Source organism: Eucalyptus grandis, chromosome 3 (genome assembly GCF_016545825.1).
Source record: "Eucalyptus grandis isolate ANBG69807.140 chromosome 3, ASM1654582v1, whole genome shotgun sequence".
NCBI lineage: Eukaryota > Viridiplantae > Streptophyta > Magnoliopsida > Myrtales > Myrtaceae > Eucalyptus > Eucalyptus grandis.
In genome coordinates this window covers 7,944,234-7,958,408 of record NC_052614.1, presented here as the reverse complement: position 1 = coordinate 7,958,408, position 14,175 = coordinate 7,944,234, and the positions used below count along the sequence as shown (strand labels likewise).

Sequence of the window (14,175 nt, the reverse complement as noted above, 5' to 3'; positions counted from 1 at the left end):
ATGAAAGTTCACCTAAGTGGTCCCAAAACACATGGAGCCATTCGTTGATTTCTATCATAGAGATGGGGCAATGCATCTGCATATTGCTTGAAATGTCTGCCCACCATTCCTGGCAACATTTTGGCCTTCCTCGGTCACGCTGGTCAATAGCTTCACCACCGGATCGTTCACGAGTTCTTCATCCGTCAGTGCTTCAAACATGGGATGGTTTTCCAAACAGTCCTTCATCCATTTACCCAATTCTTCAACATTTGTAATGGTGTAATTTATGCCCCCAATAGCCAGAGTATATGCATACTCGCCTAGCAAGTGAGGGCTAATCACCCTACGACAGTGATTTTTCTCTTTAAAATGAGGATCTGGAAATAGGAAGAACATCTTTGTCAGTTGGCCTTGTCTAGCACCGTTTCTTAGGAAAATTCTTTGTAGTCACCTTCTTGGCATCTTAGCTTCACTTCAAAAGAAAATATTTGGAGAATCGAGCCTTCCCATTCCCAAAATCTCTTTCAGAACAAAACTTTTCACAAGTTCATTACCATTTTTTCATTCCGGCTTTGACAGCTCAAGTCAGCAACCTAATGCTTCCAACCAAATTCTTTTTGGAGACTGCGAATAATCTCCCACTCTCCAGGTGCTGGTCATCCGAGGCTATGCCTGTTGCTTGATTTGCGTTAACGGAAATTGCTACAACGTTTGATTTTCTGGAGAAGATGGACGAAGAAAAATGTCGTCTTCTTGTCAATAAACATTTTCTTTGAACAGAGGAGAGAGAGAGAGAGAGAGAGAGAGAGAGAGAGAGAGAGAGAGAGAGAGAGAGAGAGAGAGCTAGTGATGAAGCCATAGCTTGAAAAATTGAAAAGATGAGAGAGAGGGTTTTGAGCGGGGACAATGCATTTATCATTCCTTGTATCAGTGGCTTGCCAGAGGAGAGAGAAAAGAGCGTCCGAGCCCTTTCGGTTTTAATTTTTCAATTCCTACATATTCCAGGTCACCGGACATATGTCGCTTTTTCAGTGGAGCATACACGCCAGGTCAATCGATGACATGGTAGTTGCTAACCACTGAATATTTTCTCCTATGAACATAATGTACTCTATGAGACTTTCCTTCCTTCTTTGGCCAATGAGAACAACTTTCTAAGTCTGACCTTGAAACTGTTGGATATTCAGTAAGGATAAACTAAGTTGAGTGATTCGATCGTCATTTGTAAATTCATAAAATCATGCTTAGTTCCACTAGAGCGGGCTTGAAATTGATCGATGACTTGCAAGATAAATATACTTGATTACTCACATTTCGTATATTACCTTCATTTAACTCGTAAATGGCTATTTAATTAATCAGAACTGTTATTCAATCTCAATTTAGAAATTGAGCAAATTGTATCGTCAACTAAGCACCCCCTTAGGTGAATGTCTTGCTTCTTAGCAAATTTTGTGGGGTCACAATCACAGGTAATTCTTTCGACTAGTCCTATCCACATCTCATAAAGGAGCATGTGATCATTAGAGAACCCGACCAGGAAAAAGAGATCTTTTATAAGCTTTGATGATAGTCATTTCGAATAAGTTTTAGATAAGATGTAATAGAATAATTAAATATTAAATCACACATATATCTAACAGCTTGACATTTTAGAACAGTTTGTAGTGATCCCACAAAATCTCACATAGTATCGGAATTGGAGATCTTGAGTTCAAATCTTTTCAGGTCCAATTATCTCATCAATTAAATATATCCACGCTTAATACTAGACAAAAATACCAGACTAAGCATGAAGGTTGATAAAATAATAAAATATTAAACCACACATTAATCTAACAGTTAAGCTTTTAAAACAGTTGGGAGTTGTCTCATCAATTCTCAGAAGAGGATTGTGTATCTTGTCAATCTAATTAATAGGTGAATATGGCGAGACTTGTGAGGATTTGTGATCAATGAAATGACGAACGACTATCTTGCATAACATTCTCGATGACTTCTTTTGGGAGAACGTTTCAGTGTGAACTTGCAACGAGAGATATATGAAGTGTACTCGATAATTACTTGATTGAGTTTACTCTATTGATATGGACACAAATGTTATGTGGTTGGCTCGAGGGAAAATTGTCCATAAAATCATAAACTTATTGGACAGCAACTAATTTAATTTTGAATCTTTTAATTGCATCAAATTAATTTTAAACCTTTCGACAATTTGCCAATATAGTCCTTCTAGCTAATTTGGCTAGAAATTATTAATGTGAATGCCAATTGTTCTACATAGCATAGCCTTACACCGACTTGACATTTATTCATTTATTTTTCTTAATTTTCTTTATTTTTCTATTTTTCATACTATTAAGGACCAACCCAAGAAAAATTTAAAAAAATTGTGAAAATTATTTATGTTAATGTCGACCATGCCACATAAGACAACCGACATCCACATCGTCAATTATCTAGCCAAAATTGATCAAAATGATTATTGGTAGATCGTTAAAATGTTTAGAATTAAATAAACATAATTGAAAATTTTAGAATTGAATTGGTCGTGTACAATAAATTTCGGGCTTTTTTGAATAATTTTTCCTCGGCCAGATGGTGGACGACGTCTTGACTAGCAGCAAAACGGCATCACATTTGGTGCTGTGCATTAAGGGGACTCGAAAAGGAGAGGTCGAGAGGTGAAGCCTAATGTCACCTCGGCCTGCCCATGATCCATTGCCTCTTTAGTTTGCATGGTGAGTATAACTTCACTTTATTTATGTAGAGCCTTCTCGATATCATGCCTTCTTGAATTTAATATTGACACTTTGCTTATCTTCAATATTGTTAAGAGTATCCGACCAAAGAAAAAGTATTGCTAAGAGTTAAAAAAAATGAAAGCAAATTTAAGATAAAATTAATAATGAATAGTGGAATGCTTCTACATTAGCATATCATTTTCTCACGAAAGTATGAATCATCATGGTTGGCGTAGTTATTTAAAACGTTAATTTTTTTAATTCAGAAAATTAATGCAACCTGTTTGATTTTCCACCAATTACATGCAAACTCCCCTAGAGCCGGACCCAATTGCACAGGTCAATGATCTCTTCATCGGTGAGAAAATGGAATTGGAGGACAGATAATCGACGGGAAAAGTGCATCAAATGTAGTAGTTTGTTTGCTTTCATAGTGCAATTTAAGCCTTTCAAATGGGACCTTCTGAAAAAGAAGTCAATTAAGTCCCTATGGCGAACACTAGCACCACGCGGGAAATAGTCCAAATGGTACCCAAGTAAGATGCCATAGGAAAAATCAGGAAACTTTAGTAAGGAAGAACTTAATTGCACTTGTTTCAAAAACTTCAAGGTCTTAATTACAAGCATCGAAAAAAAAATTGTGCTATATGGAATTTCTCCAATAAGACTTATGGCGATTTTCATATAATTGATTGTAAACACTAGCTATGAATGTCAACGGCTCAGTTTGGGATTTTCAAGAAAATCGAACCCAATCCAATATGACCTGATTCGGTTTGGATTTTCAGTTTCCCTCTCCTTCTTTTTTCCTGTCTCGCAAGGTAAAGTTTAGTAAAGCAATCGTGGGTTCATCATTTCTATCATTCTGTGGCCAACTATCATATATTATAAAAGTAATTGTCTCATTCACAATGTTTTTCAACTTGACAAGACATGCCCAAAGTGCTGCCAAAAGCATGCAATTGCTGGTTTAGTATATATATATTGGGAAACTTTCAGTAAAACAAAGTATTGTTTTACGAACTAAGGATGAAACATATCTCGTGAATTAACATAAGGTTTCTTCATTGAGCTTTTCATGTCTAAAATGAAAATAATGTAAGCAGTAGCAAAAATGAAGGTCTACCCAATGATAGAGGTGTCAAAAATCGAATAAGACCCAAATCAAAAAATTAAAACTTTTGGTTCGATTTTGACATCCCTTACTACTAGCATGTCATTGATAATTTTCAATGAGAGCGAATGCTTAAAATCATATCAATTAATTTCGTTGAAAAAAAACTCGTGTCTACTCAAAAGCACCTCCTTTTTTCTTTGCTAAGCATACTAATGATGTCCAAATTGCAATGTTGACAATCCTAGGAGATGCGTAAACAATAAAGTACCATCCATCTTACATATAACTCAAAAACGCTCCACCAAGCAATTTTTCATATGCCAAACACACTCGGAGAATCGCAATTTGCATTAATCCCTCTCTAAAATCTAAACATTTTCAGTAACCATCAGCTTAGTTACTCTCAAATTGTGAGTAATTGAGGGAAAGGACAATGCAATTGTCGATGGGGAGTTTAAATTACATCCCAACATTCGTCGCACCGTCCAAGAAGATGTTGCTTGGGCTATCTCCAAAGCCAGGCTCAACCACCCCCCGAACGGAGGGCTTCGCCATCTCACCCATCCTCTGGTTCCCCGGCCCGTGGAGCCATTCTTTCAGCGTGAATCCCAGGAGCTTGATCACCATCCACGCGCCCATCAGCTGCAGCACGAACCGGTGCCAGTGCCGGTGCAGTGACAGGGTCTCGACCTCCTACGTGGGGAAGGCAACACCGCTTTGGTTCGTGCGGAAGAAGTCGGGCAAGATGCACTTGACCGCCACGTCGGAGCCCCGCCACGCAGCCCTATATATCTCCGCGGTGGTCCCTCGGTCTATTTTCTCTCGCAGCTTGATCTAGGGCCGAGGTTACAACAATATATCAATATAACGTCCGAATTACACACAAATCATATCGATTCGATTCAATTCGATTTAATTCGATTGGCAAGTTCACTCTGTAACCAAAATCATGTCCACTAAACTTATGATTGACCATAGTTCAATGAGAGAACTCACCTCATGTGGCTCAATATATCATTGATCCTGGCCTGATCAACCACGATTGAAATATCAGAGTAAGGTTGCATCAATGTTCCAGCGAACGGAGGACTGACATTGCCATCGTAGAGTTGAGGAGAGAGAACGACCTCTTCTCGTTGGTTTTTATTATTATTACCAATGTTATTGTTATCACTAGCATTACTGTTGTTGTCATTGTTGCTGTGTTCGTCATAATCGCGCTTGTGGGTACACAACTATAGCTGAAGATAAGCCACTGTCTTTGGCTATCTAAAGGCAGTATCAGACGTAATCCTTGGCTCTCTCCATTCTCTTCCCCTAGCTGTTTGAAACGATCTTATCCCGATTGATATTGCATAAATGAGATTATTGGATACTGCACAGATGAGAGCTTGGAAATTCACAGATTTAAAGAGTCATCACGCGCTGCGCACACTGCAGTCAAACTACTGGATCGGCACAATGCCTATGATCATTTGACAATGCAGCCTAACATCATAACCACCAATTTCTATCATACTCATGCACCTGCACTAATGCAACCGCGCGGACAAACCTCTGGTCTTCAGCCGGAACCTCACCAATACATGCCCGCACAAAGGCACATTTGAGCACACATTCATGTGCAGGAGAAAGACGTATGATCACACGTATTTGGCTGAGCAAATAACTCATACTCAAGGTAAGGTAGATTACATTCACTAACATCATTCATAGCCCCATTTTAAAAAAACAACTGGGACAGAGTCGCCAAGCCACAATATAAAAAAGGCGTCGCATAACATCCAAAAGACAAAACAAGATTAAGGTATGCTTTGCAATACACAATTATCGTGCATCAGTAATTGGGTCTTTTGATTGTCTTGACATGCCCGAGGCGATGAAGCTTTCTTTAATAATAAATAAATAAAAATAAAAATAAAAAAACAATGAGGGATAAATTTGGAAATTTGAAAAATTGGTGAGGATAGTTTTGGAAGAAAAATAAGTTTTGCATTTGGCCAAATGTTGAAGACTCAATACTAATCCCTACTAATTTTGGGCTTCCAGCCTTCTTAATGCTAGCTTTCACTTAAATTTTTTTTCAAAATAATTGCCAAAAGATCCAACATTTTCTCAAGGGACTTCGGAGGCCAAAAGTCCCTTGGGAATGCTGAACTAAATGCACCCAAAATGCCCGACGTCTACGTAATCAATCTCTAGCCAAAATTGACTGGAATACCGGTATTGACAAATCGTCAAAAAGTTTAGGACTAAATTGGCATAATTAGAAAGTTCAAAACTAAAGTTCTTGTTGTACAATAGGTTTAACACTTTTTTGAACATTTTTTCGCTTAGCCAAATGGCGGGCAACATTTCTGTTAGCGATATAAGGAGATATACTTGATTATGAACATCTCTTATATATTTCATTTGATAATGCACATCCTTGATCGATGTGCACCTTCAATCGTGATCTCCTAAAGCCTATAAATAGGCTAATGTCATCCTCATTATAAATATATCAAATTTTGGTGGAGATTATTGCTTTACATCATTTGGCAGGAAGATGTTTCAGTTCTCTAAAATAATGAAGAGTCCTCCCGAAAGTAGCATTTGTCCTTGCCGGTGTCACAATTTCAAAATGATAGTTCGCTTACATATTGAGCAAAAGGATTATGCGATCCACTGTCGAGGCTTGCGCTAGCAAACTTGGATTTTAAAAGGAGAAGAAGATTGTTCGAAACCTTGGAACTTCTAAATTACACCGAGAAAAAGAAACACGATTCTGTTCTTTGCATACCTCTGTCATACGGATCCTTGTTGTCATTACTATTGAGGTTAGTACCTTTCTGGATTTTAGGGAGCTTCCATGGCATATTCAATGTTTTTCTTTCCCCTTATTGAGCTTGGGCGGGATACTCAACGTATTTGAAACGAGCTTATCCCGATTGGCTGAATATTTCGCATAGATGAGAGCTTGGACCTTCACAAATTTACAAAGAGTCATTGTGCCTTGCGCACACTGCAACCAAACTACTGGATCGGCACAATGCCTATGATCATTTGATAATGCAGCCTAACATGATCTTTAGTTTGCATGGTGAGTATGACTTCACTTTATTTGAGTAGAGCCTTCTTGATATCATGCCTTCTTCTATTTGGTATTGACACTTCGCTTATCTTCAATATTGTTAAGAGTATCCGACCAAATAAAAAAACATATTGCTAAGAGTGAAAAAACGAAAGCAATTTTAAGGAAAAATTAATAATGAATAGCAGAATACTTCTACATGAGCATATCATTTTCTCACGAAAGTATGAATCTTCATGGTTGGCGTAGTTATATAGAACGTTAATTTCAAAAAAAAAAAAAAAAAATCAGAAAAATGGATGCAATCTGCTTGATTTTCCACCAATTACATGCAAACTCCTCTTGCACAGTTCAAAGATCTGAACATTACTGCTTACCGGTCCATGACTTGTAGCTTATTCTGTGGATCTTTAGGTAGCCAAATCTCTTCATCAGTGAGAAAAAGGAATTGGAGGACAGATAATCGACAGAAAAAGTGCATCGAATGTAGTAGTATGTTTGCTTTCCAAGTGCTATTTAAGCCTTTTAAATGGTTAAGATTAATTCTTCAACCTTTCGAAAAAGAAGTCAATTAAGTCCTTATGGCGAATACTAGCACCACGTTGGAAAATAGTTCAAATGGCACCCAAATAAGATGCCCTAGGAAAAATCAGGAAACTTTTGTAAGGAAGACCTTGATTGCACTTGTTTCATAGACTTTAAGGTCTTAATTACAAAGACTGAAATATTTTTATGCTATATTAAATTTCTTCAATAAGACTTATGGTGATTTTCCTATAATTGATCGTACAAACTTGTTATGAATGTCAACAGTTCGGTTCAGGTTTCCAAAAAAATTGAACCGAACCAAATATGACCCAATTAGGTTCAGATTTTCGATTTTCCTCTTCTTCTCCTTTTTGCTCTTCTCGCAAGGTAAAGTTTAGTAAAGCAATCGTGAGTTCATCATTTATGTGGCCTGCTATCATATATTATAAAGGTAATTGTCTCATTAACAATATTTTTCCACTTGACTAGACATGCCCAAAATCCTGCCAAAAAGATGAGATCGCTGGTTTAATGCAAACCCTTTCTTTTTTTTTTCTTTTTTTTTTTTGGAACTATCGATAAAACAAAATATGAACTAAAGATTGAAACATATCACGTGAATATCTCGTGAATGAACATAAGGTTTTTTCATTGAGCATTTCATGTCAAATGAAAACAGAACGTACGTATCAGCAATTTTGTCAGATAGGAGTAGAGTTAAAAAGATAGGAATACGGTTAAATTACAGAGCACAGCATAAAGCCCGTGACCATGAGCTTCGATGCCTGCAGCTCTTTCCCAATCGAGCGTACTGAATTTTCATGAATGGAACGACTTGAATTCAGAATATATTTGATGGTTGAGACGCAAATCCCTTCATGTTTTGATCTTCAGCTTTGAAAGAAATACGAAAAATGAAACCCAAATCGAACGGAATTGAACCGGCAAACTACCCAAGGTCCTTTACCTATTACTTAAAAACTGAACAAGAATCGAACTGAAAAGACCAAACATTTTCAGTTCGGTTGTTGACATCCCTAACACTAGCACATCAATGATAATTTTCAACAGGCGTGAATGCTCAAAATCGGAATAATTAATTTCTTTAAAAGAAACTCGTGTCTACTCAAAATCACCTCCTCTTTTCTTTGCTAAGCATACTAATGATGTCTAAATTGTAATGTTAACAAAGCTAGGAAGTACGTAAAGTAACAAACTATCCATCCATCTTGCACATAGCTTAAAAACGTTCCACTACGCAATTTTTCATATGACTACCACGCTCGGAGAACTGCAATTTGCATTGATCCCTCTCTGAAATCTAAACATTTTCTGTAAGCGTCAGCTCAATTACTCTAAAATTGTGAGTAATTGAGGAAAAGGATAGTGTTATTATCGACGGGAAGTTTGAATCATATCCCAACATTCATCGCATCATCCAAGAAGGTGTTGCTAGGCTTCAACTCTCTGTGGATCACCCTGGGCTTCTGCTCGTGGGCTATCTCCAACGTCAGGCTCAACCGCTTCCCGAACGGAGGCATCGGCTTCGCCCTCTCACCCATCTTGTGGTTCCCAGGCCCGTGGAGCCATTCCTTCAGCGTTGAGCCCAGGAACTCGGGTCACTATCCACGTGCACTCGGGCGGGTCGATGCATGCGCCCATCAGCTGCAGCACGAAACGGTGCCGCGGCTGCGGCAGGGCCTCGAGCTCCTGCGTAAAGAACGTGGTGCCGCTCTGGTTCGTGTGGAAGAATTTTGGGAAGATGCCCTTGACAGTCATGTCGAGGCCCCGCCACAAGGCCCTGTATATCTCCACGGTGGTCCCTCGGGCTATTTTCTCTCGTAGCTCGATCTGCGGCGGAGGTTATAACGACAGTTCAATATAACATCCGAATTCAGCTACATGATTAGGGATCTTTCTCACCGCGAATATTGATTCAAATCGATTAGCAAATCCACTATTTTGTCTGCCCCGTATGCTTGTGACCAAAACAATGTTCACTAAACTTGCGATTCTAATTCAATGAGAGAGCTCACCTCAAGTGGCTTGCTGTACCAACCATTGATCGTGGCTTGATCAACCACGATTGAAATATCAGAGTAAGATTGCACCAATGTTCCAGCGAAACGCAGGACTGACATTGTCATCGTAGAGTTGAGAAGAGGGAAGGACCTCTTCTCGTTGGTTTTTATTATTATTACTAATGTTATTGTTATCACTAGCATTACTGTTGTTGTCATTGTTGCTGTGTTCGTCATAATCGCGCTTGTGGGTACACAACTATAGCTGAAGAAAGCCACTGTCTTTGGCTATCTGAAGGCAGTATCAGAGGTAATCCTGGGTTCTCTCCATCCTCTTCCCCTGCCTGTTTGAAACGAGCTTATCCCGATTGATATTGCATAAATGAGATTGATTGGACTCTGCACAGACGAGAGCACACGCGCTGCGCACACTGCAGTCAAACTACTGGATCGGCACGATGCCTATGATCATTTGACAATGCAGCCTAACATCATAACCACCAATTTCTATCATACTCATGCACCTGCACTAATGCAACCGCGCAGACAAACCTCTGGTCTTCGGCCTGAACCTCACCAATACATGCACGCACAAAGGCACATTTGAGCACACATTCATGTGCAGGAGACATACGTATGATCACACGTATTTGGCTGAGCAAATAACATCATTCATAGCCCCATGTTTCAAATAACAACTGGGACAGAGTCGCGAAGCCACAATATAAAAAAGGCGTCCCATAACATCCAAAAGACAGAACAAGATTAAGGTATGCTTTGCAATACACAATTATCGTGCATCAGTAATTGGGTCTTTTGATTGTCTTGACATGCCCAAGGCGATGCAACTGTCTTCTGTAGGCCTTGCTCCATCGCCATGTGAAAAGAACAATGAAGTAGAGCCCAATTTATCAAAAGACCTAGTCATCTCCTTTATTTAGCAGGCGGACGAAACCACTGACTTTGGCAGATTTTCAGAGCATCCATTCGACGGCCAAATGCAGTCATCACCTGCCCTTCACGCCTGTTTCTTATCCTCAATCTGGCAAAGACGGACCTCTTGAGGAAGGAGATTATATCTAATATTCAAGTCATCGAAAATCTTTTTTAACTCCATGACTAGTTCAGTCCTCCGTCTGCCCTTCTCTGCGTAATCTTGGAAGTTCATTGTGTGATTGACGTAGAGCCCCATCTTAATCTTGTTCACGTTCTCGATCTCACTCACAAGCAAGTTGTGGTTCGGGCGCCAGTGTAGCTGATTTCTCTCCAAGTACCTGATCAAGAAGGCTAGTCATTAGAAAGAGTTGCTATAATCTTTCATATGGTCCTGTACCAAACAAGTCTCTATATGGGCCACAACATTTGCAATAAGAAATGGAGGAAAACTGTAGCAATTCCATCGACTTACCTTTTTATCTTCTCTTTCATTGCTCCAATTCTTTCCAATGGAGTCATAAAATCAATTGAGAACTCCACCTTATCGCCCATGTCTGAGCTTCTGTTGTAATTGCTTATGGGTTTCGTAGACAAAACTGAATTTGGATAGTAGATTTTTTCATTATCGAGCTTCAAGAAGACAGTGTTCAAGATATTCATCTCCTCCACCAACAACTGCGATGAGAAATAGGAATTGCTGTAAGTCAGACTCATCTCAACAGAAAAGTGGAAGTGTTGTGGAGGCGTTTCTCTTTAGAGTTACCTGAACTCCATCAATAACACAACGATCGCCAACATCAAATGGATGCATAACAAACACAAAGATGATAGCCTCAAATATTGTCTTGCATGTGTTGCCGAAAATGAAAGCTGCCACAACAAGCTGTGACGAAAGCAGGACTAGTACTTTGGTCGTAGCAATTTCCATCAAAAGAAGCCATATGATGATGGTAATAACGATCAATATTCCTGTCACGAGCTTGTTCAATTGCTTTACTGCTGTTTTTGTGTCTGTCAAAGCATGTACCAGCGCTTTGCGGCCTTGATAAACCTTCACCTGTAAAAAAATTGTATCTCACGTTAAAATCTCCCTTCATTTCTCAGAAAATTCACATTAAAATACAGGTCACTGGAATGAAGACAGAGTGCGGAGCGACGATGCATGTTGACTGCTCTTTACGTGTAAAAGGGCAACAGATAAAAATTATAATGAATTAAACGTTAATACACTGACCACCCAGTCTGACAAAGATTTTATGTCAATTTTTCCAGTTGCTGCTCCTTCAAGCAATGGGAAGATAAGATCCACCTCTTCCTTGATCATGAACCTCCCAAGATCTTCTTCTTCGAAGTACCTGCAGAAAATACACCATGGTTACCCAAAGACCAAACAAACCAAACAATCCGTTAATCTGCTGAACCCTTTCGTTTCTCACTTGCAGCTCGGCGGAGCGACGTTCCTGAAAATGTGATAGGCAGCAGCCATCGCTTCCATCTCATTCGTTATCTCCTTATCCGCTTGCTCAACTCCTCCATCATCAACACTTTCATCCAATGTATTCGATAAGGTCGATAGCCCCGAATTTGTCACTGCATCAATCAACATCTTCATCGTCCAAGCCGAAACCTTCTCTTGCTTCATCCTATATATCTTCCCCATATCAATCACCTTCTTCTCCTTTCCCAATTTACCTTTCTTCATGGTTCTGAAACTAAACTCGCGGACACTAGGATCTTTCCCCACCCTCTCAGCCTCCTCTATAAGAGGCGGCCCAGATAAGGTTTGCAAAACATAGTGATGGAAGATCGACTCTTGAATTCGATCAAAGAATGCAGTGACGTGGAAACTTGATGCTAATATCTTCAGCATTAAAGTCTTTAAGAACCAAAGGAATGAACCAATAAGAATAGAGACAAGAGTCCAGGTTATGCAATCCAAAACCTTATTGGCAATCTTCGACCTCCTGACGCCTCGATTGAATAACAGTACCCACGTGAGAAGAACAAAGGCCAACCAAGTGAAAACTTGAACGCTTTTCTTCAAACCATGAACAAAGTAGAGTACCTTTTTCCGAAGTAAAAATTTTTTCTCAATCAAGAAAACTATGAAATGCATCACCCAATTGGTAACCAACATGCCAGAGAATAACACCATCACAAGTACACACCACTTCCACATCTCTAAACCCCATAGCTTACATGCTTCCAATCGATCGACCGTTGAACTAGCCACCAAGCACCCAAGAATGAGAAAAAAAAGGGTCCATTCGACCAAAGCCTTGGTCTTTATCCTCTTTTGCTTTGCTTTGCTCAATTCAAGAGTGACTTGTTTGTAGATCTCTTCGTCATCCTCCTCTCCACCTCCTCCTCCAACTGGTCTCGGAGTGACAGGAACATTCCCGGCCGAACGCGTTGATCTGTTATTGGGCGATGCCTGATTAAATGAGCCTCTGAAAGGAGAGTGCCCACCTGCTTGTTCTTGCAACAATGCATTGGGCTCTTCTTCAAACATAGTGGCATCAAGAGGATACTGTTGCTCCCCAAACCTCGACTTCGGTTTTGAGAAAATCGACCTGTTGAGACTCCTTTTCCTAACAAGAGATTCGTTAGCATTGGGAGCTTTAGGCGGCTTATTCCGGCTAGGGCTGAGACCAGCTATTTCGGGAGACGGGCAGCTCATTGGCACTGATTTTGCGACAACGGTGCTTGATTCACTCGATGCCTGGCAGGCAGAATCCACCGGGGTTTGTTTCGGAGCGGCAGTTTCCAACTCCTTGGAAGACGACCCTTTTAAGCCCCCGCCCTCAGTCACAGCTTTTGCATCCCCTTCAGTCGAGATGTTCACAACTACATCATTTCCACTGACATTACTTTTCTGCGACATGGCGATTTCGCCACCTTTTAGACCTTCTCCTTTAGAATCCATTCATGATTCAGGACGCGTCCCAAAAGTTCAAAACTTTACCGCTTACAAGGCTTCAGTTGAGGTTCAAACTCTGGAAAGCACGAGTAAAGCAAAAGAGAGAATTCAAGCGCAGTTCTACTTCTACTGAAATGCGCACACGCAGACAGCAACAGGGCAACACAACATGCATAACAAGACTGAGCTCGTGGACTGACTCCAGTACTCGAGCCAGACAAAAAGTTTAGCCCTTTCCGAAAAAATTCTCCTCTAATCAGTCACCACCAACTCAGGACACATAAAGTAAGAGGGAGAGATCACGGAGCCGACGACTCTCGATCAAGAAACGAAACGGTGGGTTGCTCAAAAAATGGGTACAGACAGAACTGAAAATCCAAGAAGAGATTCAAGAGAACCGAGTACCTTGACCAAGATTAGCGCGAGCCTGTCAGCGTCCCGTTGAGCTCACTTCCCCAAGAACAGGGCAAGAAAGCTAAAGACCCGAAACAGGACTCTTGAGGAGCATAAATGGCTGCCGAGAGCCGATCCAACCGAAGTGAGACAAAACCCTCGTGGTTTGTTTATTAAGATTTTCTTCAGGCGGTGCTAGAGCTCAAGAAGCGTATTTAAATGATGATCCATGCACGGCCTCCCAAAACCAGAATAGATGATAATAAAGAAAAGGAAAAAAAGGAGAAAACAAAGACTACCGAAAGGGACCGGTGATGGAAAAGGCTGGCGAGGCAACGCAGCTTGACCTTTTGAGTCATTCATACTCGTTAATTTTATTTGTTGTGGGAAGGATATAGTACCCACGACTTGCTCAATCCGCCGTGGCAGTTTCGACTGATGATAAGCACATTTGTCATATT

General features: G+C 40.1%; 2 protein-coding genes across 2 annotated transcripts; both read right to left on the bottom strand.

Annotated features, from left to right (window-relative positions):
* Positions 1–54: 54 nt before the first annotated feature.
* On the bottom strand, positions 55–4,470 carry LOC104438979 (tRNA (guanine-N(7)-)-methyltransferase-like). Its single transcript, XM_010052120.2, has 2 exons — positions 4,307–4,470; positions 55–325 (listed from the first exon to the last, which is right to left on the bottom strand). The coding sequence occupies exons 1-2, from the start codon at positions 4,468–4,470 to the stop codon at positions 55–57; spliced, it is 435 nt and encodes a 144-aa protein (XP_010050422.2).
* A 5,720-nt stretch (positions 4,471–10,190) lies between these two features.
* LOC104436335 (mechanosensitive ion channel protein 10) lies at positions 10,191–13,953 on the bottom strand. The gene is made up of 6 exons (XM_010049077.3): positions 13,727–13,953; positions 11,838–13,397; positions 11,636–11,756; positions 11,165–11,458; positions 10,874–11,076; positions 10,191–10,739 (listed from the first exon to the last, which is right to left on the bottom strand). Exons 2-6 carry the CDS (start codon positions 13,325–13,327, stop codon positions 10,484–10,486), a joined length of 2,364 nt encoding a protein of 787 aa, XP_010047379.2. The 5' UTR covers positions 13,328–13,397; positions 13,727–13,953; the 3' UTR covers positions 10,191–10,483.
* Positions 13,954–14,175: the final 222 nt, after the last annotated feature.